Raw genomic sequence first — 25173 nt, forward strand, 5'->3', positions numbered from 1 at the left:
GGGCTATCCAGTCTTTTGTACTTAGTGTCACATGTTCGATTATTTCCAACTTGGTGACTGGTCTTGTATGTGTGGTCAGTGCACAGTGCTCCTTGCATTCAGGAAACAGTCCAATCTCTTAAGGCTAGAGTAATAGACTTGAAGAAGCTGAAAGAGACAGAAAGGTACATAGAGGAGACCTACAGGGATGTTGTAGAAAATACCCACCTCTGTGTTGCCTCAGAGGAGGGAGGTCTTCTTAAAGGAGAGTATCACCCTGGTGAAGTAGGAGGCAGTCCTTTAGCCAGGATCTGCTCACCAGGGGATGCAATGTCCTTTTGCACTGAGGATGTGTCTCCAGGGGCTTCTGCCCAGAAAGGAAGGGTTAGGATGGCCTTTATACTGGGAGATTTGATCATTAGACATGTAGATAGCTGGGTTGTTGGTGGATGTGAGGATCGCTTGGTCACTTGGGTGTGTAGGTGGTGGACCTCACACATCACCTAGATAGGATTTTAGACAGTGCTGAGGAGGAATCTGTTGTCTTGGTACATGTGGGTACCAATGATATAGGGAAACGTAGGAAGTTCTGGAAGCCAAATTTAGGCTTTTAGGTAGGAAGTTAAAATCCAGAACCTCCAGGATAACATATTCAGATGTGCTTCCTGTTCTACATGCAGGACCCAAGAGACAAGCAGAGCTCTGAATGAGGCATGGATGAGGCAGTGCAGGGAGGAGGGTTTTAGATTTGTTAGGAACTGGGTGTGGTGCAGTGGTTAAAGCTACAACCTCAGCACCTTGGGCAGGTCACTTAATCCCGTGAGCCCACCGGGACAGACAGGGAAAACTGCTTGAGTACCTGAATAAATGCATGTAAACTGTTCTGAGCTCTCCTGGGAGAACGGTATAGAAAATTAAATAAATACTGGAGAAGGGGGAACCTATACCAGGGTGGAACCAGTCTGCTGGCTCAACATTTAAAAAGGAGATAGAACAGCTTTTAAACTAGATACTGGGGGAAGGCCAATAGTCACTCAAAAAAGCATGGTTTGGATAAAGGTATCTTTAAAAGATATTATAAAAGGAAGACGGAGCATCCCGATAGTGAGATTGCAATACAGGCCACAGTAGAATAGATTTTCTTAAATACAGAGCAGGCTGATTTTAAAGATTGCAAATTATCCATGCCAATTGCTGAGAAAATTGTAAATAGATATGATAAACATTGTTTGAAAAGTCTATAAGCAAATGCCAAGAAACTAAGAAACAAGATGGGAGAGTTAGAATATATTGCATTAAATGATAGATATAATAGGTATCTCTGAGACCTGGTGGAGGGAAGATAACCAAAGGGACACTGTCATACCAGGGTACAAGCTACATCACCATGATAGGGTGGCTCAAATCAAGTTTCAAGTGTTATATGTTAAGGAGGGCCTGAATTTAATGGACTGAAAATTCTACAGGAGCAGAAACATGCCTTGGAATCCCTATGGGTAGAAATTCCATGTGTAAACGATGAACTGACAGATGCTGAAATGTTATCAGAAATTAGGGAGGCTAGTAAATTGGGTAACACAATAATAAAGGGTGATTTCAACTACACTGATATTGACTGGGTAAGAGTAATATCAGGGCATACTAGGGAGTAATATCAGGGCATACTAGGGAGATAAAATTCCTTGATGAAATCAAGGGCTGCTTTATGGAACAGTTGGTTCAGGAACTGACAAAAGGTAAAGTAATTCTAGACCTTGTTCTTCGAGGAGTGCATGAATTGGTGTGGGAGGTAATGGTGCTGGGGCCATTTGATAACAGTGACCATAACATGATCAGATTTGATATAATCCATGGAATAAGTTCACACAGGAAATCCAATACAACAGAATTTAATTTTAAAAAAGGAGACTATGATAACATGAGAAGAATGGTAAACAAGAAACTTAGAGGAGCAGCTGCAAAGTTCAAAATTTTATATCAGGCATGGATGTTATAAAGATCATCCTGGAAGCCCTGACTATATATATTTTTTAATTTTAGATTTTTATTAATTTCCGTTTTCATGATCAACAAATCATTCATTTTAAACAGTTACACATGAAAAACATCACTAAAAAGTTAAATCATTGGAAATTTTCTCCCACTTTAGTACTGTTAATTAGTCCACTATAACATAGGATAAGCTTAAAAGAAAATTGGCATATTTATAATTTTTAAATCATTCATAGGAAAAACAGAAAGGTGAGCCTGAATCACACCTAGGCCACTTATTACGAACCTTCCTCTTGCAAGTTAAGTGGGTTACCAGCAACAATCACCTCTGTAGCTGAAATAAATCTTGACAATTGTGAAGATTCAAAAAATATATATCGAGTTCCCTGATAGTTAACTAGACATTTACAAGGAAATCTAAACACAAATGTTACCTTCAATTTTAGAACCTGAGGATGCAAAATCAAAAATTGTTTCCTCTTCTTTTGGGTCACTCTAGATACATCTGGGTACATTCTAATCTTACATTTCATAAATTCTTTATCTTTAAATTTGAAAAATATTTTCAACAACCACTCCCTATCAGATTCAAATGCTAATTGAACAAAAAGTGTAGCCACAGATATTTGATCAGAATCTGATCTTTCTAAGATATTAGTCAAATCTAACATGTCTAAAGTCTCTACAGCAGGAGCCTGTTGTTCTTCAGCTATTTTCTTCTTTCCTGTTGGAAGATAGTAAATTCTCGCTACCGGTGAATAAGAAGTTTGTGGTATTTTCAAAACCTCTGTGAAATACCTTTTAAACATGTCAAGTGGTGACACAGTACTCAATTTGGGAAAATTAATTAACCTCAAATTTTGTCTTCTTGACGCATTCTCCAGCATCTCAAGTTTGAAATTAATATTTCCATTCATTGATCCAGAAATACCTCCCCCTTCTTTTTTATTCTATTTCTTTTATATTTATTATGATTCTTTCTTCCTTTTAATATTAATTTTTATAAAATCTTCACTGACTCTTCTCTTAAAACTATATTTGTTTGAATTCCTGTTCAATGTATCTTCAGATTTACTTATCTCAAATGTTTCAGGCAGCTATAGCCCGACTGGACCTGTTTTGCCAGAATAGCTGGCTTTCTCAAGGATTCACATAGGCTGCTGCATATTTATGTCCTTTACTCTGCCTTCCGCAAACATTTCTGGCTTTCTTTCACCATTATTAAAACCTCTCTATTGGGACTTCCTAAATATCCTACACAAAACAATCCGCTCTTGGGCCACTGTTAGCTTTTCCCCCATCTTAGTTTAAAAGCTGCTTTCTCCTTTTTAAACGTTAGCGCCAGCAGCCTGGTTCCTGGTTAAGATGGAGTTCATCCTTTCGGAATAGATTCCCCCTTTCCCAGAAGGTTACCCAGTTCCTAATAAATCTAAATTTCTCATCCCTGCAACCAAGCATTGAGATGTTGGAGCTCTGCCTGCCTCTTGGGTGCTGTGCATGGAACAGGGTGTATTTCATAAAATGCTACACTGGTGGATCTGGATTTCAGCTTCCTACCTAAGAGCCTAAATTTGGCTTCCAGAATCTCCCTACCACATTTTCCTATGTCATTGGTACCTACATGTCATGGGCTCCTCCCCAGCACTATCTAAAATCCTATCTAAGTGGTACATCAGGTCCACCACCTTCGCACCAGGCAATTCTCACACCGCCCGTCACCCTGTTATCTACATTACGGCGAAAGCTAGAAGGATGCCAGATTGCATAGGGAGAGGTATGGCCAGTAGGAAAAAGGAGGTATTGATGCCTCTGTATAAGACTCTGGTGAGACCTTATTTAGAATATTGTGTACAATTCTGGAGGCCGTACCTTCAAAAAGATATAAAATGGTGTGTGATCTTTGTGATAAGGCGTATGGGGACAGACTTAAAGATCTCAATCTGTATACGTTGGAGGAAAGGCGGGAGAGGAGAAATATGATAGAGATGTTTAAAAACCTATGAAATATAAATGTGCATGAGTCGGGTCTCTTTCATTTGAAAAGAAACTCTTCAATGAGAGGGCATAGGCTGAAGTTAAGAAGTGATGGGCTCCGGAGTAATCTGAGGAAATACTTTTTTACAGAAAGGGTAGTAAATGCATGGAACAGTCTCCCGGAAGAGGTGGTGGAAACAGAGACTGTGTCTGAATTCAAAAGGGCCTGGCATAGGCATGTGGGATCTCTCGGAGAGAGAAAGAGACAATGGTTTCTTCGGATGGGCAGACTAGATGGGCCATTTGGCCTTTATCTGCCGTCATGTTTCTATGTTTTCTATGATTGAATCACCAACTACAACAGTTGTCCTAACTCTAAATGTAGAACTGCAGAGTACATCAAAATACACTTTGAGTAATACAGAGAATGGTAGTGTCTCTGATGTTCAAGTCAATCCACTTGTCTGCTCAGAAGTCTGACATAAGGCTTCCAGCAGCCATCAAGACAAGGAATCCTTCTCCCTTCAAGATACACCCACTACTCCATAGAGAGAGTGAGCACATGCACTTACACAACATGCCATAGATTACCATGCTACTTAGACAAAGTGCTTTGAAAATGAACCCTAAATCACGATTGATTTGCATTCAGGCATTCCAAGGAGGACCCTACAAGGATGGGAGACTGAATTTCATCTGCCATTTGGATGCCCTATCTCAGGGGTGTCCAATGTCGGTCCTCGAGGGCCGCAGTCCAGTCGGGTTTTCAGGATTTCCCCAATGAATATGCATGAGATCTATTTGCATGCACTGCTTTCAATGCATATTCATTGGAGAAATCCTGAAAACCCGACTGGACTGCGGCCCTCGAGGACCGACATTGGACACCCCTGCCCTATCTGGACAAAATGCAAGGCAATGCACATAGGGAAGAATAACCCAAATTATAGCTACACAATGCCAGGTCCCACATTAGGAGTTGCCACTCAGTAAAGGGATATCTAGGCCTTCATGGACAAGTTTATTTAATGTGCCAGAAAAGCAAACTGAATGCATGCATTTATTTGAAAAGTGAAGGGACACCATTCTAGAGCTAGCCACTGGCAACGCCTCCTTCCCAACTCGTATCCTGTGTGTGTTCGCTGTGTTCCAATCCTACAGAAAAGGAACAGAATAAAATAATTATTTCTGAATGCCTCTATTACTCTATGGTATAACCACATCTTGAGTACTATGTGGAATTCTGGTCTCTACATCTTAAAAAAAAAAAAAAAAAAAAATGGGATTAAAAAAAGTACAGAAAAAGGCAACCCAAATAATAGAATAGAACAATTCTACTATGAGAAAAGCCTATAGAGGTTGGGGCTCTTCAGCTTGGAGAAGAGATGGCTGAGGGGAGATAAGACAGAGTGGCGTGGAATTGTTAAATGCCAGATCAATTGTTTACCTTTAAAGTTTCAAAGAATTACTACCTCTTACTTCAGAAAGCAGGTGAAAGCCTGGCTCTTCACCCAAGCCTTTAATACATAAGATAATTGATTATACACTCATTCTGCCCCAGGACTAGCTTGCCACACATACTAACTAATCCCCTCCCTTTAACTATGTCGCAGTAGAGGTTTCTACCATGACCCGCAGCACCAAATGATCTGACATTGCTCCGACACTCATAGAATTCAAATGAGCGTCGGAGCAGTGTCGGAGCATTTAGTGCCCCTGGTCGTGGTGGAAACCTCTACCACGGCTTAGTAACATGGTGGGTAAATCAGTTCCTTATACCTTGTTTAACTGTATAAACAACTTGCCTTGAGTTTAGCCTCCTATCTGTTTATCCCAAAACACAAGGTACCTCCCATCTTGTCTCCATTAAAATCTGCATTTGACCTCTAGGCTATAAAATAAGCTGCGTTATAGACAAGCATTAGCATCATACCTATGTTATTTTAATGTTCTGATTTGTGCTTATTAGATGCTACATAAGTATTATGTCTCCCTTGTAGTATGTATTATATCTCTTATTACTGTAGAATTTCAGTGCTGTTAATAAGTATATTTTTATACTGTGTCATGGTAGTCCTATTATTAGGTTTCAATTTACTGATTTTAAAGTCTTCCTCATTCATTGTATTTATGTTTATATTTAGTCTTTTTACTGCTGTTAACAAAATTGTGGGTTTTATGTTGAATTATACCTGTTGTACACCGCTTTGGGTGAATCTCTTCATAAAGGCAGTTAATAAATCTCAATAAATAAATAGAACACAATTAAATCTTTGGAATTTATTGCCAGAGGATGTGGCATAAGCAATTAACATAGCTGAGTTTAATAATGGTTTGGGCAAATTCCTGGAGAAAAAGTCAATAGACTGATATTAGCGTATATCTTCCTATCCGTGAATGTAAGCAGCATGGAATCTTCCTACATTTTTGGGATCCTGCCAGATATTTGTGACTGGATTGGCAACTGTTGGATAAAAAGAATCTGGGCTGATTAATCTTTGGTCTGACGTATTATGGCAATTCTTATGTTCCACCACAAAACCCCCCACCTACATAACATCCAAGCTGCGCCCATACACCGTCAACCGCTCCCTCCGCTCTGAAACAGATATGACTCAGCATTTCCCTAGAAAGATCTCTGCAGATGGAAACTGCACGCAAACACTCCTACAGCCATTTTCTCCCTCGGCTATGGAACCAGTTGCTCGCATAGATAAGGTCACTAGATTCACTGATGGCCTTCCTAAGGGGTCCTTTTATTAAGGTTCGCTAAAGGTGTGCTAAAGATTAGCGCACGCTAAATGCTAAGGCATCCATTATATTCTATGAGCACCTTAACATGTAGTGTGCGCTAATCTTTAGCACTTGCTAAATCGGTTAGCACGCCTTAATATAAGGACCCCTAAGAGCAAGAAGACCCTCCTCTTCTGCTAAATCTGCCAACAGCAGACAGACTACTTTCGTTAAGCTTCCTTCTATGTGCTCCTTGTTTATAACCAGTCATGTCCTTAAATTTACTCTGTGAATGTCCTATTGTAAGCCGTTCTGAGCTTCTGGGAGGATGGGATAGAAATTGAAATAAATAAAATAAATAAATTATATGATGATGAGAGAGATGGTAAAGCCAGCAGTATTCCTTCCCGTTCAAGGGCTGCAAATGGGCCAGGTTTTTAGGATATTCCAAATGAATATGCCCGAGATCTAGCCACATGCAATGCATGCAAATCTATTTCACATAAGTGGTGCCTCACACAACGAACTTAATTGGTTCCAGGAGCAAGTTTGTTATGCGAAAAGTTCGTTATGTGAAATGCGTTTTCCCATAACAATACATGTTAAAAAAAATAATTCGTTCTGTAGCATAAAATATGCTAAGATGACATAAAAAAAGATAAATTTATCTTGTTAGAGCTGGTGTTAGACACAACTGGGGACTGCAAAGTCCAGGCAGAGGCTTACGGCTCTCTTTGACCAGGGGGGAAAGTTGCCCTAGTTGCACTACCCTAACCCTATTCCTGCTATGTGTGACTGTGGTATTCTGTTAGCATGATATTTCTGTGTAGCATTCTATAATAATTTGGCTTATTCAATTTTCTTGATAGTAGAGGGGATATATGTGAAGGGGAGGGGAGACAGGGGTTTTGTTGATCCTTGCTGTGTATTATAATCACCCCCCACATACTCCCCAGTACCTTTTTAATCATCCCCCCTCGGTACCTTTTTTAATTCCTCCCATCTTTCCCAGCCAGTGGCGTACAGGCCAGAAGCGCAGAGATCAGGAGCAATTCCTCTGCACGCCTGTGTGGGCCCATGCCGATCTCCGAATGGCTGCAGTTAGTTCTTGTGAGTCCCGCGAGAGCTGACTGCAGCCATTCAGAGATCAGCGCAGGCCCAGGCAGTAGCACAGAAGGCTTGCTCTTGATCTCTGCGCTTCTGGCTGGGAAATTTGCTAGACCACCAGTTACGAGTGAGCGGGTGAGATTAAAGTTGCAGCAGTGGTGGCTTTTTTAAAAAAATATGTGGCGGCGGGGGGAGGTTTAAAAATATGCGGTGGCGGCAGAGGCTTAAAAATATGCAGCAGCGGCGGCAGGGGAGTTTAAAATATGTAGCGCCACTGCACAGGGAGCCAGGCGGAGAGAGGGCAGTTAAGGATGCAGCTCGGGCGACTTCGTTGTGTGAAACGAAGTTCGTTGTGGGAAGCAAGACCTGAAGTTCGTTGTGCGCAGCGTTCGCTGTGCGAGGCGTCCGTTATGCGAGGCACCACTGTATTCATTCCTAAGTACCTGATCTATTTATGTCATCAAGGTCTGGGGATGAATACCACTGTGGTAGGGGAACATAAAAATTGCCACTGCTGGGTCAGACCAGTGGTCCATCATGCCCAGCAGTCCACTCCTGCGGCAGCCCCTAGGTCAAAGACCAGTGCCCTAACTGAGACTAGCCCTACCTGCGTACGCTCCGGTTCAGCAGGAACTTGTCTAACTTTGTCTTGAATCCCTGGAGGGTATTTTCCCCTATAACAGCCTCTGGAAGAGCGTTCCAGTTTTCTATCACTCTCTGGGTGAAGAAGAACTTCCTTACGTTTGTATGGAATCTATCCCCTTTTAACTTCAGAGAGTGCCCTCTTGTTCTCCCTACCTTGGAGAGGGTGAACAACCTGTCCTTATCTACTAAGTCTATTCCCTTCAGTACCTTGAATGTTTTGATCATGTGCCCTCTCAGTTTCCTCTTTTCAATAATAATAATAATAATTTATTCTTGTATACCGTCATACCCAGCGAGTTCTAGGCAGTTCACATCAATTAATTAAGATCTGCGATGACACGCAGATTTACAACATTTTATCAGAATTGCAAGGAGCGAAGAAGGTGAGGATAGAAGGTAAGGAAGAGAGAAGAGATCATGAAGGAAGGAGAAGAGCAGTGCGAGGGGGGGGGTGAGGTTTTATTGCAGGAGTAGGGAGGGGTTAAGGGTCCTGTTCGCAGAATAGGTGAGTTTTGAGTAGGTATGTGGGAGCCTCGAGTACCATTTGGGCTAGCCATGGGTTCAGCCATGGTTCAAGGGAGAAGAGGCCCAGTTTCTCTAATTTCTCACTGTACGGCAACTCCTCCAGTCCCTTAACCATTTTAGACCCTACAGGGACACGAACTTTGGAATCTTTTTCCATCTCATTTTAGGCTCCAAACATCCCTTAACCAATACAAGAAAGAACTCAAATAATTCATTTTTATTGATGCTTATACCTAATTATCTTTCATGCTAGACCTCTCTTGGTTTTCAAAACAGCTTGCCAAGTATGTCTGACTGGTTGAGAAGATTATCCCTCTTGTCTTTTCCTCTCCCCTTTTCTATCATATATTGTAGCTCTACCCCCCTTGCCTCCCATTCATGTCATATCTGACACTTCCCTTCCCCCAGTTTTTAATTGCAAGCCGCTTAGACATGTTGAGATAGGCAGGATAGCTAGTCTCTAATAAAACTTGGAAAACTTGGCACTGGTCTCTGCAGTCCCAGCTGTTGCCAAGACCATGGCACAGCCCTAAAATATGAGATACTGGGGCTACTTTTCTCTTAATGCTAGAATGAAAGAAAAGTCATTTGAGCAATGCAGTTCAGAAGATTTTTTTTCCTTTGATGTAAATGTCCTATTGAAATATATCTCCCAGGCTGTTTTGTAAATTTATTTGGAATGTTTTTGTACTGCATATGCTGACATTTTGTATTTAGCTGCCAATTACTTTACTGGGACTCAAGTCCCAGAAAAATTAATTCAGTGCTGCTATTTGTCTGGTACTGCTGCTTAGTGATAACTTTGTGCTTCTATTGGACTTCTTTTTTACTATGGATTTGAGAGAACAGTTGGTTTAGAGCAGGGGTGTCAAAGTCCCTCCTCGAGGGCTGCAATCCAGTAGGGTTTTCAGGATTTCCCCAATGAATATGCATGAGATCTATTTGCATGCACTGCTTTCATGGTATGCAAATAGATCTCATGCATATTCATTGGGGAAATCCTGAAAACCCGACTGGATTGTGGCCCTCGAGGACCGACTTTGACACCTGTGGTTTAGAGCAAAGATGTAGGGCTAATATTTAGCCCAGTGCACTCTGCGGTTTTTAAGCACCTAACTCCACCCCCCTCCTTCCCCAGGCTGATTCTGACTCAGATCTTCAATGCTAGGCTATGTCCAGGTACCAGCACTGAATATCCAGGTCAGCTGTGAACCTGAAATTTATGTGGGAACTCCTAATATTTAATGCCAGTACTCACATAGCTACTGAAGAAAGACAGGATCACTAACTCCACAGATCACCTCGGCACCCGTAGGCACGGGTCTAGGCCCTGAAATGGTCAGGGCCCAGGGGTCCCGCCTGTGTGGTGCTTTGCACAGCTGGTCCACCGGGTCCAGAACCACCTTCACTATTCTGCTGCTGCTGCTTTCCTTAACCAGCAGAAGCAGCAGTAAACTTTAAATCAGGGGTGTCCAACCCAAAGCCCAGCTTGTGCTCCCTCTCGAGTCCCAACACGACCTTCTCCCTTCCTTCTGTGCCTCCCTCCGGCAGGTGTCTAGCTTCTGGCCGGCTCCCTTGCTGCAGTCGTTTTTGCACTCAAAGCTGCGGGCGTTGGCTCCTCGTGCGATCTGCAGCTGCGTCGGAAGTGTTCCCTCTTCCCCTGATTTGTAAATGGAGACTCCTGCTTTTTAACCCTTTATACTTATTAATGACACTTGGACAATGTCATATTTGGAGATTTTATCATTTTGGCAACTTTTTAAAAACTGCACTTAAACACCATCGGAAGCATCAATAACTTTAAAAAAAAGGGCAGTACCCTGGGCTGCCACCGCTCCATTCCCCAAGATCCTTCGGACTTTTGCTCCATGACCCGCAAGTTTAGTGCCGCTTGCAACTTCAGCCAGATCCTGGTGAGCACAGAGCAGCTGAACATTAAAGCAGCCACTGAGAAGTTGCTGATGACCCTGCCAGGGGTGAGCCAGGCCGTGGTGCAGAACATCGTCGAGTACCGCGACTACATCAGCGGCTTCAAGAAGGTGTAGGACCTGGTGCTGGTGAGTGGGGTGGGCGCCACCAGGCTGGAGCAGGTCAAGTTCAAGATCTGCGTGGGCCGGCACTCGCCTGCCTCTGTGTGCCGGGAGCCCAACGTGGGGCTGCAGCTGGCGTGCAAGCCGCAGCCAAGCCCACCTTGCTGAGTCTACAGAGCAACGAGCTCGAGCTCCCCACCAGCGGCCCGGGGCAGCTGCGGGTGGTGTGTGCGCCATTCGAGCCTTTCCCTGGCGTGTGCGAGGGCTGACCCGTGCTGGGCGTGGCCACCTGGAACCTACAGCACTGCTCCGTGGACAAGGCCAACAACCCTGGCATGTGCGAGGTGCTCTACATGACCCTGCTGGAGAACGGGTAAGGGTCAGCGGTATTAAGCAAATGCTTCCACTTTGTCCAGGAGTTGTAATTTGTGGGTGATAAACCCATTACATCATTTTGAAAAGTTATCTCGTTTACTTTCAAATAACTGACATGGTTAGCATTTCTGTAGCGCAGTAGGAACAAGGCAGTGCTGCACAGATGCATAACAGAGAGTACCTTCTCCATAGTGCGTACTTGTGAGATGCACGTACTAAATGCACCTAATGAGTTAAGTATTGGCAAAATATGTTTTACATTGGGAGTGACATAAGACTGATGTTTACCAGTGTTTTGGTGCCACAAATACTATTGCTGGGTACCTACTCTAGCTAAATTAAATACAGAACTCAGAAAAGCCAAGGGAAGAGTGAGAGAGTACTAAGAAATAGTGTATTTCCAGTGTTTATGTACTAAACCTATTTTAATGTTTTTGACATCACCTGTTGTTTTTACCATTCATGTTTCCTTTTTATGCCCTTTTTTCCCTTATGTATCTGTTAGTTTATATGTCAGTATGTCAAACTTATGTAATCTATTATAAATAAGCTAATGTGTACACTTTTTTTTAATTATTATTTTTATTTGTAAATCGCTTAGCAAATTAAATTAAGCGATTCAATAAGTTAAAAATAAACTTGAAACTTTATTGATTAAAACATAAAATCACAATGGTCATGATCAGGGAGTGATGTTTTGGAGAGAATTTGAAATACCATTAATTAGCGAAGCTTCTTTTCCCTAGTACACTATCTTAAAATGTGGATAATTGTAACTACGGTGACATGAACCTGTAGGCAGGGGTGCTGGGTATGGGGAAGAGAGGCATAACAAAAAAAGGCATTAAAAATTCCTAGAAATAGTAATAGAAGCAATCTTCAATATGAGGGGGGAGGGGGAATGACCCATTTCGCCTTCCCATGCACTCCACAAGCATGTTTTGAATTTAAAAAAGAAAGAAATACAAGTGGAAATAAAGAAGTAAATAAGAAAACAGATAAATGGGGGCAGGGCAGGGCCAGGGGGGCCCAGAGTTCTTGTGTGCCTAGGGGCCCTCGAAGAATTAATCCTGCCCTGCCCATCACTAACCAGATGATGGTGTGGCACATACAATGCATGTTCAGCAAGAGAGACCGAGTAGTTAAGTGCCATTGAATATCTGTGGAGAGCCTGCTGAGCAGGGTTTAAGCAGGTAGAAGAGTCTCCTATCCCCTTAAACCTCTTTGAATATTTATTTATTTATTCAATTTGTTTTGCCTGTCCTCCCAAAGGAGCTCAGAACAGGTTACAAATCAGGTACTCAAACATTTTCCCTGTCTGTCCCAGTGGGCTCACAGTCTATCTAATGTACCTGGAGTGGTGAAGGATTACCTGACTTGCCCAAGGAGCAGTGCAGGGTTTGAACCCACAAGGTCAGGGTGCTGAGGCTGTAGCTCTAACCACTACGCCATACTTTCCTCTACATATTCCTCCCTTCAACTTCATCTAATGGCTTTCTCTAGGAAAATTTCCTCTTCCCATACTTTAAGAAAGTCTTCAAAAGGTTTGAATGTTTCTGTTTTCCCTATCAGTGTCTTAAGTCTTTTTTTTATCAACTCTATTATTTTTAGGTAAGCTAGAAGAGCAATTAATTTCTTAAAGTACTACTTTTTCACAAGCTATCCCATTTAAATACATGATAAAGAAAAACTGTACACTGATTTATTACATTAGGTTGAAAGAATTTTTAAAAAGGGTTTACAGTAAAAACTGACAATCCAACTACAAGTATTATGAAAATACAAATCGCCCAGACCAGACATCTAGTTATACATATAAATTCCAGAAGTTAGGCTAATTTTTGAATGCTTTGCAAACTGAACTGGCACAGGGGTAAACTACCGGCCAATCAATTAGCATATATGAATTACAATCTCTAAAATATAATCTTAAAAGGAGTACACAAGCATACATTCTATTTGTCATGGAAGCATAGAGCTGATACAAACATTAGAGCTTTGGAAATTGCAGTTAGAAGACATCAAGGCTGACAGTTTTGGGCTTGGCAATTTTGTCCAGCATGCCTTGACCAAGCTTAGCAGCAAACAGTGAGACAACTTGATCATTTCCATTCTTCAGGGCCAAGTCATATGCTGTCAGTCCTTTGTCATTCTTCTTCTTAATGCTTGCATTGCACCTATAAACACAATGAAGGAGGAAGAAATACAGATTTAAAAAAATAGCTGTGAAAAAACCCAAAATGTGTCTTTTACATCATTCATGAAAGTTCATGGAAATGAATCCAGTTTCAAGTCAAAAGGGAACACAATGAAGATCACCAACCCCATGTTCTCGCCTAGTATATTTAAAAGATAGTGTAGGATCTGTCAGTGTCTTAACAGATCAGATCTGTTTTTCGTGCACTCCTTCCCACATAAAACAATTAAAATACTAGCACACTTGAGTGTTTATTTTGTTTAGGTTAGAGATGTATAAAGAGGTCTGGTTCTTTATAAATCAATATTGTCTCTTATTTTCTGTTGACAAGCAGGATTGAGACAGGCACACAAGATGCTAATGTCATCCTATGGTGCCAGTATGGAGCTGCTCTTCCCAGAGCTCAGAACTTACCCCAAATTCTATAAAAAGCGCTAAAAATTCCGCATGCAATTTTGGTCATGTACCCAAATTGCATGCACAACTTATAATTTCTGTAGTGCTGAAAGGCATATGCAGTGCTGTACATTTAACATACAATAGATAGTCTATCTAATTTGGACAGACAGACAGTACAAAAAGGGGTTGGGGATTTTTTTTTGCAGAGAGAATGGTTGGATGGAAGGTATGTTATGGCAAGTGTGAATTAGGAGTTTAAAGCAGCCTCGAAGAAGTGGACTTTTAGCTTGGATTTGAATAATGCTAGAGATAGAACTTGACATGGAGGAGAAGGGTACGGATAGGAGGGGCTTACCCAATGAATGGAGTTCACAGGGGGAGATATGTGAGGAGAGATATTGAGGGGCTGCAGATCAAATGCACTTGTAAGTTAATAAGAGGAGTTTGAACTTTATTTGGATATGGATAGGGAGCCAATGAAATTACTTGAGTATAGGGTAATGTGAGTATGGCGGCTTTTGGGGAATATAAGTCATGCAGCGGAATTTTGAATGGAATGAAGGGGAGAGAGATGGTTAAGTTGAAGATCTGAAAGAAGCAAGTTGCAGTAAATATTTTTTTTAGTTCAAAAAGTTTTATTGTGTTTTTCAATAACAAAAATCATAGACATAAGATGCATAGTAAGATTACAAATTGTAATAGACAATATAATGTTATCACAGTAATGCAACAATATTGACAGATGGTATCAACTAGCATCAGATGCAACTTAAGGTTAAAAACCAAGGAAAACAGCAAGGACAACTCAAAAAGGACCTAGGGTAATTACAAAACTATAAGATAAACAAAAAAATTAAAATATGTCCCTACATTCATGTGCGATGGAGAATGATATACAGTGGTGCCTCGCATAACGGACGCCTCGCACAGCGAACGCTGCGCACAACGAACTTTATGTCTTGATCCGTACAACGAACTTCGTTTCACACAACGAAGTCGCCCGAGCTGCATCCTTCCGCGCAGGCACTGCGCTTAACTGCCCTCTCTCCGCCTGGTTCCCTCTTGCCCCCCCGACTCCCCGACACGATCGGGGCAAGAGGGAGCTCAAGCCCTCTTGCCCCCCCGACTCCCCGACACGATCGGGGCAAGAGGGAGCTCAAGCCCTCTTGCCCCCCCGACTCCCCGACACGATCGGGGCAAGAGGGAGCTCAAGCCCTCTTGCCCCCCCCGACTCCCCGACACGATCGGGGCAAAAGGGAGCTCAAGCCCTCTTGCCCCCCCGACTCCCCGATACGATCGGGGCAAAAGGGAGCCCAAGCCCTCTTGCCCCGCCGATTCCCCAACTCCCCGACAATATCGGGCCAGGAGGGAGCCCAAGTCCTCCTGGCCACGGCGACCCCCTAACCCCACCCTGCACTACATTACGGGCAGGAGGGATCCCAGGCCCCCCTGCCCTCGACGCAAACCCCCCCCCCCCCCAACGACCGCCCCCCCCCCAAGAACCTCCGACCGCCCCCCCAGCTGACCCGCGACCCCCCTGGCCGACCCCCACGACACCCCCAACCCCCTTCCCCGTACCTTTCTGTAGTTGGCCGGACAGACGGGAGCCAAACCCGCCTGTCCGGCAGGCAGCCATCGACGGAATGAGGCCGGATTGGCCCATCCGTCCCAAAGCTCCGCCTACTGGTGGGGCCTAAGGCGCCTGGGCCAATCAGAATAGGCCCGGGAGCCTTAGGTCCCTCCTGGGGGCGGGGCCTGAGGCACATGGGCCCAACCCGACCATGTGCCTCAGGCCCTGCCCCCAGGAGGGACCTAAGGCTCCCGGGCCTATTCTGATTGGCCCAGGCGCCTTAGGCCCCACCAGTAGGCGGAGCTTTGGGACGGATGGGCCAATCCGGCCTCATTCCGTCGATGGCTGCCTGCCGGACAGGCGGGTTTGGCTCCCGTCTGTCCGGCCAACTACAGAAAGGTACGGGGAAGGGGGTTGGGGGTGTCGTGGGGGTCGGCCAGGGGGGTCGCGGGTCGGCTGGGGGGGCGGTCGGAGGTTCTTGGGGGGGGGCGGTCGTTGGGGGGGGGGGGGGTTTGCGTCGAGGGCAGGAGGGCCTGGGATCCCTCCTGCCCGTAATGTAGTGCAGGGTGGGGTTAGGGGGTCGCCGTGGCCAGGAGGACTTGGGCTCCCTCCTGGCCCGATATTGTCGGGGAGTTGGGGAATCGGCGGGGCAAGAGGGCTTGGGCTCCCTTTTGCCCCGATCGTGTCGGGGAGTCGGGGGGGCAAGAGGGCTTGAGCTCCCTCTTGCCCCGATCGTGTCGGGGAGTCGGGGGGGCAAGAGGGCTTGAGCTCCCTCTTGCCCCGATCGTGTCGGGGGTGCCAGGGACCACACGGAGTCACCCACCGTACCACCCGATTCGGGTAAGCGCAGGTATCGGTGGGTGGCTTATTTGCGGGGGGGTGCCTTATTTTACATTTTTTTCTAAAAAGGGGGGGCTGTCTTATTTGATGGCCCTGCCTTATCATCGGGGAAACACGGTAGAAAAAAAAAAAAATGAACAGTTAAGTCCCAGTTTTTGCCGCTGAGACTCTGCCCTCTCACTGTAAAATTAGACTCTACTTAGTCTGTCTTTAAATTTAAAAAATGTGTGTTGTTTTAAAAAACAATTATGTTTTTAGATGTATCTAAATAAAAATAATAACCAAAAATTTATCTTTTTTTATGTCATCTTAGCATATTTTATGCTACAGAACGAATTATTTTTTTTAACATGTATTGTTATGGGAAAACGCGTTTCACACAACGAACGTTTCACATAACAAACTTGCTCCTGGAACGGATTAAGTTCGTTGTGTGAGGCACCACTGTATATCTAAATAAAACAAAAGACAATACATATGACATAAAGTAGAAGTGGTTCAACCTGGATGTCATCGATGAAAAATTAGCATGTGTCATTACATAAAGCGATGCAATAGTGCATATATGTACAGTGGTGCCTCACACAACGAACTTAATTGGTTCCAGGAGCAAGTTTGTTATGCGAAAAGTTCGTTATGTGAAACGCGTTTTCCCATAACAATACATGTTAAAAAAAATAATTCGTTCTGTAGCATAAAATATGCTAAGATGACATAAAAAAAGATACATTTTTTGTTATTATTTTTATTTAGATACATCTAAAAACATACATCTCCCTGTCCTTTTACTTCCACTATCTTCCTATCCCATCTCTATTCCCTTTTGTCCCTCTCCCCATGATCAATCATCTCACCACCTCTCTCTGCCCTCACCCTCAGGGTTCAAGATTGCTTCCACTCTTTTTCCTGTTGTTCTCTCTGCCTGTCACCCTATGATTTAGCATCCCTTCTGCCCTTGTCCAATATTTCCCCTTCTCTCCCTCCCTCTCATTCCCTGCTCCAACATGTGCTTTCAGCGGCCTTCTCCCCCCTTAAGCGTCTTTTCTTCTCCACTCCACCTTTCCTCCCTCCCTGCCTCCACCTTTGTGGCGCTTTTGCACCCGACCGACAACAGAACAGGCTCGGTCGGACAAATCTCCCTGTCCTGTAGCCGCGAATCTAAATTACCTTCTTACAGCAGCTGGAGTAGTGAAGCTGCTGTAAGAGGTAATTTAGATTCGCGGCTACAGGGCAGGGAGGTTTGTCGGCCGGGCCTGTTGTCGGTCGATCGGGGGACCTGACCAGCTGTGCACATTCTTCGGGGCGGACCGCCCCCTCCCCCCTCTTTCGTTCGCCATTGCCTTCTTCCTACCTGCCCTGCCGCAGCCGCACACAGCCGACTGGAAGTCTTCCTGATGTCAGCGCTGACGTCGGAGGAAGGGAGGGCTTTGCTTAAGCCCTCCCTCCGACGTCAGCGCTGACATCGGGAAGATTTCCGTTCAGCTGTGTGCTGCGACAGGGCAGGTAAGGAGAAGGAGACTACCCTCGCGGCTCGACCAACCCCGCTGCGATCCAACCCCGCAGGAACCCCGGAAGGATGCAGCTCGGGCGACTTCGTTGTGTGAAACGAAGTCCGTTGTACGAATCAAGACATAAAGTTCGTTGTGCGCAGCGTTCGCTGTGCGAGGCGGCCGTTATGCGAGGCACCACTGTAATTGGAAACATATTAGATCAACTCATGTACAATATTCAGTCTGATGGGTGATAAGGAGAGATGGTATAGTCTAATGGCAGAGCCCATAGTTGTTCAAATTTCCATACTGCATGTGATCTTTCAGCAGCAATACGTTCATATTTAGCTACAAGCCAAACAGTGTTCCACCAAGCTCCATATTCTGCAGCTGCCAAGTTCTTCCAATTAGGATGATTTTGATAGCTATGAGTACAAGTATATGCAGTAAATTATTACCGTCATCAGGTGAAGAGATCTGGCCATCATAGCAACCAGTAATAAGTATAATAAAGGATAGAGAATACCGTAGTTTATCTTAAGTAGAGAACAGATGTCCACCCATATTCTACTCCAATAACTGTGCAGTAATGAGCAATCATATATCATATGATATAGTGTTCCCTTTGCATTGCCACAAGACCAGCAGTTGGCTTCTTGTTTGGAATTAAGTTTTGATAAGCGGCTAGGTGTCCAGTAAGCTCTGTGAAGTAAAAAGAAAGATGCTTGAAAGAAAGAGGCTGACCGGCACAACTTAGAGGTTCAGGACCATAGGATTTGCCAAATATCCACCGTGATATCCAGATTTAACTCTTTGTTCCATCTATTTTCAATCTCACAAGGTCTTTGGGCTCTCTTGTACCGGAGTACTTCATACCACTGGGATGCTTCTTTTTTCTTGGAAGACCATAAGTTAATAATGTCCGGGATCTTATCCTAAAGAATATTATCATGCAGGAATGCCTGTAGTAAATGTTTGAGTTGTAGCCATTGATAACAACTTGGTGGTAAGTTGTGTTGTTCACGAAGCACATCATAGGCTATCCAATCTAATTTATCGAGTAGATGACCTATTTTCCAAATACCAGCTTGTTGCCAGTGTTTCCAGTTAATCATGGTATTCTGGATCTTGATGTGTTCATTCTGCCATATCGAAGCGTGTAACATGGATAGCCAGGGAGTGTCTAATAGACTTTCTATATCTTTGAATACCTTTTTCATGGACATAAGTTACATTAATCTAAGCGAGAGGCAATGAGAGTGTGTGGATAAGGGTTTTGGTAGTGTGCTCAAAAAGGAAAGGTCGGATTTTGGTAACATTATAGAGGAAGAAGCGATAGATTTTAGCAGTTTGTTGGATCTGAGCAGAGAATGAGAGAGGAGTCAAAGTGAACTGACAGAACAGGGAGAAGGACAGTGTTGTCCACAGAAATAGAGAATGGGGGTGGGGGTGAGAGGGAAGTGGGTTTAGGTGGAAAGATAAGGAGCTCTGTCTTAGCCATATTCAGTTTTAGATGGTGGTGAGACATCCAGGTGAAAATGTTGGACAGGCAAGCTGAGACTTGGGCCTGGAATCCTGTAGAGATATCTGGTGTGGAGAGGCAGATCTGAAAGTTATCAGCATAGAGGTGATACTAAAAACCATGAGAGGAGATCAGTACACTGAGGGAGTGGGTATAGATGGAGAAAAGAAGAGGTCTCAAGACAGAGCCTTGAAGTACACCATAGTGGGATAATAGTGGAGGAGGATCCATCATTGCATACACTGAAAGTATGATAGAAACATAGAAACATGATGACAGATAAAGGCCAAATGACCCATCTAGTCTGCCCATCCACAGTAACCATTGTTTCTTTCTCTGTCCGAGAGATCCCACATGCCTATCCCAGGCCCTTTTGAATTCAGACACAGTCTCTGTCTCCATCACCTCTTCTGGGAGACTGTTCCATGCATCTACCACCCTTTCTGTAAAAAAGTATTTCCTTAGATTACTCCGGAGCCTGGTACCTCTTAAATTCATCCTATGCCCTCTCATTGCAGAGTTTCCTTTCAAATGAGGGGCCTCAACCCATGCGCATTTACATTACATAAGTATTTAAATGTCTCTATCATATCTCCCCTCTCCCGCCTTTCCTCCAAAGTATACAGATTGAGATCTTTAAGTCTGTCACCAAACGCCTTATGATGAAGACCATGCACCGTTTTAATAGCCTTCCTCTGGACTGACTCCATCTTTTTATATCTTTTTGAAGGTGCAGCCTCCAGAATTGTGTACAGTCTCTTCCCCTGTAAACCGCTCTGAACTGTTTTGTGGTATTGCGGTATACAAAAATAAAGTTATTATTATTATTACACAATATTCTAAATGAGGTCTTACCAAAGTTTTATACAGGGGCTTCAATATCTCCTTTTTCCTACCTCTCCCTATGCAACCCAGGATCCTTCTAGCTTTTGCCGTCACCTTTTCAACCTGTTTGGCCACCTTAAGATCATCACATACAATCACACCCAAGTCCCGCTCTTCTATCATGCACATAAGTTCTTCACCCCCTACATTGTACCGTTCCCTCAGGTTTTTGCAGCCCAAATGCATGACCTTGCATTTTTTAGCATTAAATTTTAGCTGCCAAATTTCAGACCATTCTTCAAACTTTGCCAAGTCTTTCTTCATGTTATTCCGGCGTGTCTACTCTATTGCAGATTTTGGTATTATCCACAAAGAGGCAAATCTTGCCCAACATCCTTTCAGCAATATCGTTTATAAAAATGATGAGAGATAGGAATAAAACCAAGAGAGAATAGAATTGTTTCTAAAAGATTGTTTACTATATCCTTTCCTGATCAGGCTGCCTCTGTATGGTCAATCTTGCCAATTCAAATACAATCTATAGTAATTCTTGTTGTTTCAGAAATTCAGTCAATAGTTAATAAAAGGATAATGTCTTATTATTTATGTATTTCCTAGTTTAATTAATCTTTGTATGTAATATTATCTTCTGTGATATCTATTATCTTCTGTGATATGTATTATCTTCCGTGAAATTGAAGTATCATAATTCTTTACGGTTCCTGTAACTTACTCTTATCCTGTAATGTAATTCTACTGGAAATGCCCAGATATCTTCTCTATTGTAATCCGCCTAGAACCGCAAGGCACAGGCGGAATAGAAATCCCTAATGTAATGTAATCCGCTATAAACTGTTTGTTGGCAATAGCAGAATATAAATGATTTAACTATAACCGCCAACAACACTTTACCGTCCTTGTTCAATCCATCATCCTTTCCAAACTAGATTACTGCAATTCCATCTACCTTAGTCTAACAAAAAAGAGTCTTCATAGATTTCAACTAATTCAGAACACCGCGGCCAAGCTGATCTTCGCAAAACATAAATTTGATCATGTCTCTCTACTTTTGTACAAACTCCTCTGGCTCCCAATAATTGCCAGGGTTCATTTTAAATGCTCCTGCCTAGCTTTTAAAATCCTACACGGCATCCTCCCTCCTCTAATCCCTCTATCTTGGAACTCCCCGAGTCCCAACAATACCAGGCCCACCCAAAAACTTAAACTTTACTTCCCCTCACTAAAAGGTATCTTCTATGTAGGAAAATTGGGAAAATCTCTCTTTTTCAGAATTACAGGGCTTTGGAATAAACTTACTACCCCACTGCAGACTCAGGTCTCCTTCCAACTATTCCATAAGCATCTGAAAACCAGTCTTTTCACAAAAACGTAACGCTCTCCTCTCCCTTTTTTCTCAATCCACCAAACTCAATGTGCTATTCTCTTCCTTCCTTTTGTAAACCGTGCCGAGCTCTAAATTCATGGAGAGGATGCGGTATATAAATTTAAGGTTTAGTTTAGTTTAACTGTAAACCACTGTTACTTACCTGTAATAGGTGTTATCGGGAGCAGCAGGCAGATATTCTCACATGTGGGTGATGTCACCCACAGAGCCCGGTATGGACAGTGTTAAAGTGCATTGTCACTTTAAAATTTTCGAAAGTTTCAAGACTGCCCATACTTAGGGTTACCATATGGCTCCAGATAAAGGAGGACGGATTGAGACATCTAGGTTTTACTTCCATTGCTTTTATTAGAAGTAAAGCCCAAATGTCTTTATCTGTCCTCCTTACTTCCATTGCTTTCAGTAGAAGTAAAACCCGGATGTCTCAATCTGTCCTCCTTTTTATGAAGCCATATGGTAACCCTACCCATACTGCACATACGCTGGTGCCTTCCCATCCAATGTCAGCTCGCGAGTCCATCAATTCTGTAAAAAAGCTAAGAAGCCAACTAGGGGAGGAGGGAGGGTTGTGAGAATATCTGCCTGCTGTCCTTGAATAACACCTGTTACAGGTACGTAACTGTGCTTTATCCTAGGACAAGTAGGCAGCATATTCTCACACTTGGGACTCCCTAGCTGCCAGGTTCATGTCTCTGAGCCTGGCGGAAGCAAAAGGGATGGAGGGAAGTTGGTGACTAAATGGAGAATAAATTTTGTTCAACTGCTTGGCTGAACTGATTATCCTGTCTGGAATGATTCTCTAGTAGTAGTGGGATGTGAAGGCATAACTTGAGGACCAGGTGGCTGCTTTACAGATTTCCTCAATGGGAGTGGGACACAGATGAGCTACTTAAGTCGCAATTGCTCTGATTTTATGTGCAGTGATACAGTTCTCCAGCAACAGTCCAGTCCAAGCATACCAAAAGGAGATAAAGTCTGCCAGCCATGCTAAGATGGTTTTCTTGGTGACAGGAGTTCCAAGTCTGTTAAATTGAATGATAAGAACAGTTGAGTGGAAGATCTGTGAGGTTCAGTCAAATCCAAATAATAAGCAAGAGCATGCTTACAGTCTAATGTGTGGAGCTGCTTCACCAAGGTGAGAATGTGGTCTTAGAAAGAAGACAGGCAGACAATGGATTGATTTAGATGAAATTCTGAGACAACTTTGTTGAGCAACTTTGGATGAGTACGAAGAACCACCCTTTCATGATAAAATGTTGAAAAAGTGGATCCGACACCAGTGCTCGAAGCTCACTGACTTGATGTGCTGATGTGATGCAGACTAGAGATATTATTTTCCAAGTTAGAAGCTATAGAAATGTAGTCGAAAGTGGTTCAAACAGAGACTTCATCAAAGTACAGCATAACATTAAAATCCCAGCAATTGGATGAGGTTTGATTGGTGGTTTAGAATTGAAAAGGCCTTTCATGAATCTGGAGACTAAAGGATGTACTGATAATGGCTTTTTATCCAGAAGTGTATGAAAAGCTGTAATAGCACTGAGATGAACTCTGACTAACGTGACCATTTATTTTTTCCTCAAAACGGGACAGGACCCCTGGATCCATTCACCTGGATCCCGGATCCATTCCAGATCCTCCGGATCCCATTCAATATAGTGCAAAATATAGACAGCAGATATAAATTCTCAAAAGTGCCGGGGACAGTGTCGGGTGGGGATTCAGGGGTGATGGAAGGAGGAATTGGGCATCCCTCCTGCCGCAGACAGTGTTGGGTGGGGATTTGGGGGTGGCAGCAGGAGGGAGTGGGCATCCCTCCTGCTGGTTGACTTGCGGTGGGATTCAGGGGTTCCCTGTCATGGCAGCTCAGCTGATCGTGGCAGTGATCAGCTCAGCAGCTGCATCTATTTAAAATGTCAACCAGCATTTTAATAGACTACATTTCAAACTTCTGTCACAGCTCTAGGGAGACGCCTAAGGCAGCTCAAACTCAACCAAGGCCACTTCTGGGCAAAACCACACCCACACTCAGCCTTGGGCAAGCTTAGGTATTTCTATGTGTCTCCCTAGACCCGCAAAAATGCCTACAGTGTAGGCCACCTGCCTCGTGTAGGGTTTTTTCTAAAAACATGCGTCCCAATTGGATGGTTAGACAGTGGTAGGACGCCTACCACTGCCTAAAATCAAGATACTGTTTATAGAATTTGCCCCTTGGTGTCTAAGTGAACGTTCCAGAGATCTAATGGAATAGAATTCTACAGGGAAAGACATTGCACCCTAAATAATCTTTTTCTAATGTTAGGCCATTCATTCAGATTATATGGCCTAAGATACTACATAAGTTCTGACAATATAAGGATAGTAACGCTATGTCACTAATGAACATAACTTGTTGGAACATTGGCTTGATTGAGGGCTGTGAGCCAAGATAAATCCAGTTAAGGGACAACTGTACACCTGCTGAATCTATTGAAGTGTGTTTAATGCACTGAAAACTAACTTGAATATTCTGACCTTAACAGACTGGATTGTAGGTGCTATGATTTACCTTACCTGCTTTGTCAATGCTGAGATTCATACCTGAAAAAAACCCCTATATTCTGTCTCTAAAGTTAACAAGATCAAGAGAATCTGTTTATCATTTATTTTAATTCTGCTATATGTGAATAAACCTTGCACTAACCTACATGAGACTGTATTCACCTGTACTATGGCTAGTAACATAACAAAGGTATGCTGGGCTCACAGCTTAATTATATGTAAATTCATTATAGCATGCATCCTATATAATAAAAAGCTAGCCGCGCATGCGCACTCCTATTTGCGTGTTCTATGCGCTGTAGGTCTGTGGCCGAAGGAGTGCGCATGCACGCTTATACGTCACCAGCCGATCGCCTCCACAAGCCGGACCGCAGCCAGCCGCCGATCTCCGTTCCTCCTGCACCATGGCAAGCCAGGCATGTCCCTGCCTCCCCCGCCGCCGGCCTCGGGCTCCTGGGGGCCGGCGGTGCGAGCCGCCTGGCCGGTGCTGAGGCCCCGCCTCCCCGCTTCCGCCCTACACGGCGCCGCCAGACCCGGACAGCTTCCCACGAGGAAATTACAAAACGGCCCTACACTCACAGACCCGCGAGCAGGGTTGCCATGGAATAACTTGCAGTCGCAAGGGTCAGTGAGAGGAGATCAGGAGCTAAAGAGAGATTGAAAAAAACAAACAAACAACAGTGGACAAGGAGAGAGAGACACACAGACAGTCACAGAAGGACAGGGGGCTAAAGAGACAGATTGAAAAAATAACAAAACACAGAGGACAAGGAGAGAGACACACACAGACACTCACAGAAGGACAGGGGGCTAAAGAGACAGATTGAAAAAATAACAAAACACAGAGGACAAGGAGAGAGAGACACACAGGAAAAAAATGACAAACAGACATACAGCAGCCAAGGAGACAGACATACTTACATATAGCGTCCAAGTAGACAAACAGAGAGACAGTGGGCAAGGAGACAGCAAAAAAAAATGCAAACAGCCAAGGAGACAAACAGAAAAAAATAAAAAAATACAA

The 25173-nt window shown here is 43.6% G+C and overlaps 1 protein-coding gene and 1 pseudogene across 3 annotated transcripts in view; one reads left to right on the plus strand and one right to left on the minus strand.

The window, feature by feature from the left end:
• Positions 1-369: 369 nt before the first annotated feature.
• LOC117357284 lies at positions 370-11482 on the plus strand (annotated as a pseudogene).
• Positions 11483-12738: 1256 nt separating this feature from the next.
• The window catches only part of DZANK1 (double zinc ribbon and ankyrin repeat domains 1), a 149815-nt gene continuing 137380 nt past the window's right edge, over positions 12739-25173 (minus strand). For all 3 annotated transcript variants that reach the window (XM_033937444.1, XM_033937446.1, XM_033937443.1), the window contains exon 23: positions 12739-13537. In XM_033937444.1, coding sequence (XP_033793335.1) covers positions 13372-13537 — 166 coding nt within the window. In that variant the 3' untranslated portion in view covers positions 12739-13371. The remainder of the gene's footprint in view (positions 13538-25173) is intronic.

Source organism: Geotrypetes seraphini, chromosome 3 (assembly GCF_902459505.1).
Source record: "Geotrypetes seraphini chromosome 3, aGeoSer1.1, whole genome shotgun sequence".
Taxonomy (NCBI): Eukaryota; Metazoa; Chordata; class Amphibia; order Gymnophiona; family Dermophiidae; genus Geotrypetes; species Geotrypetes seraphini.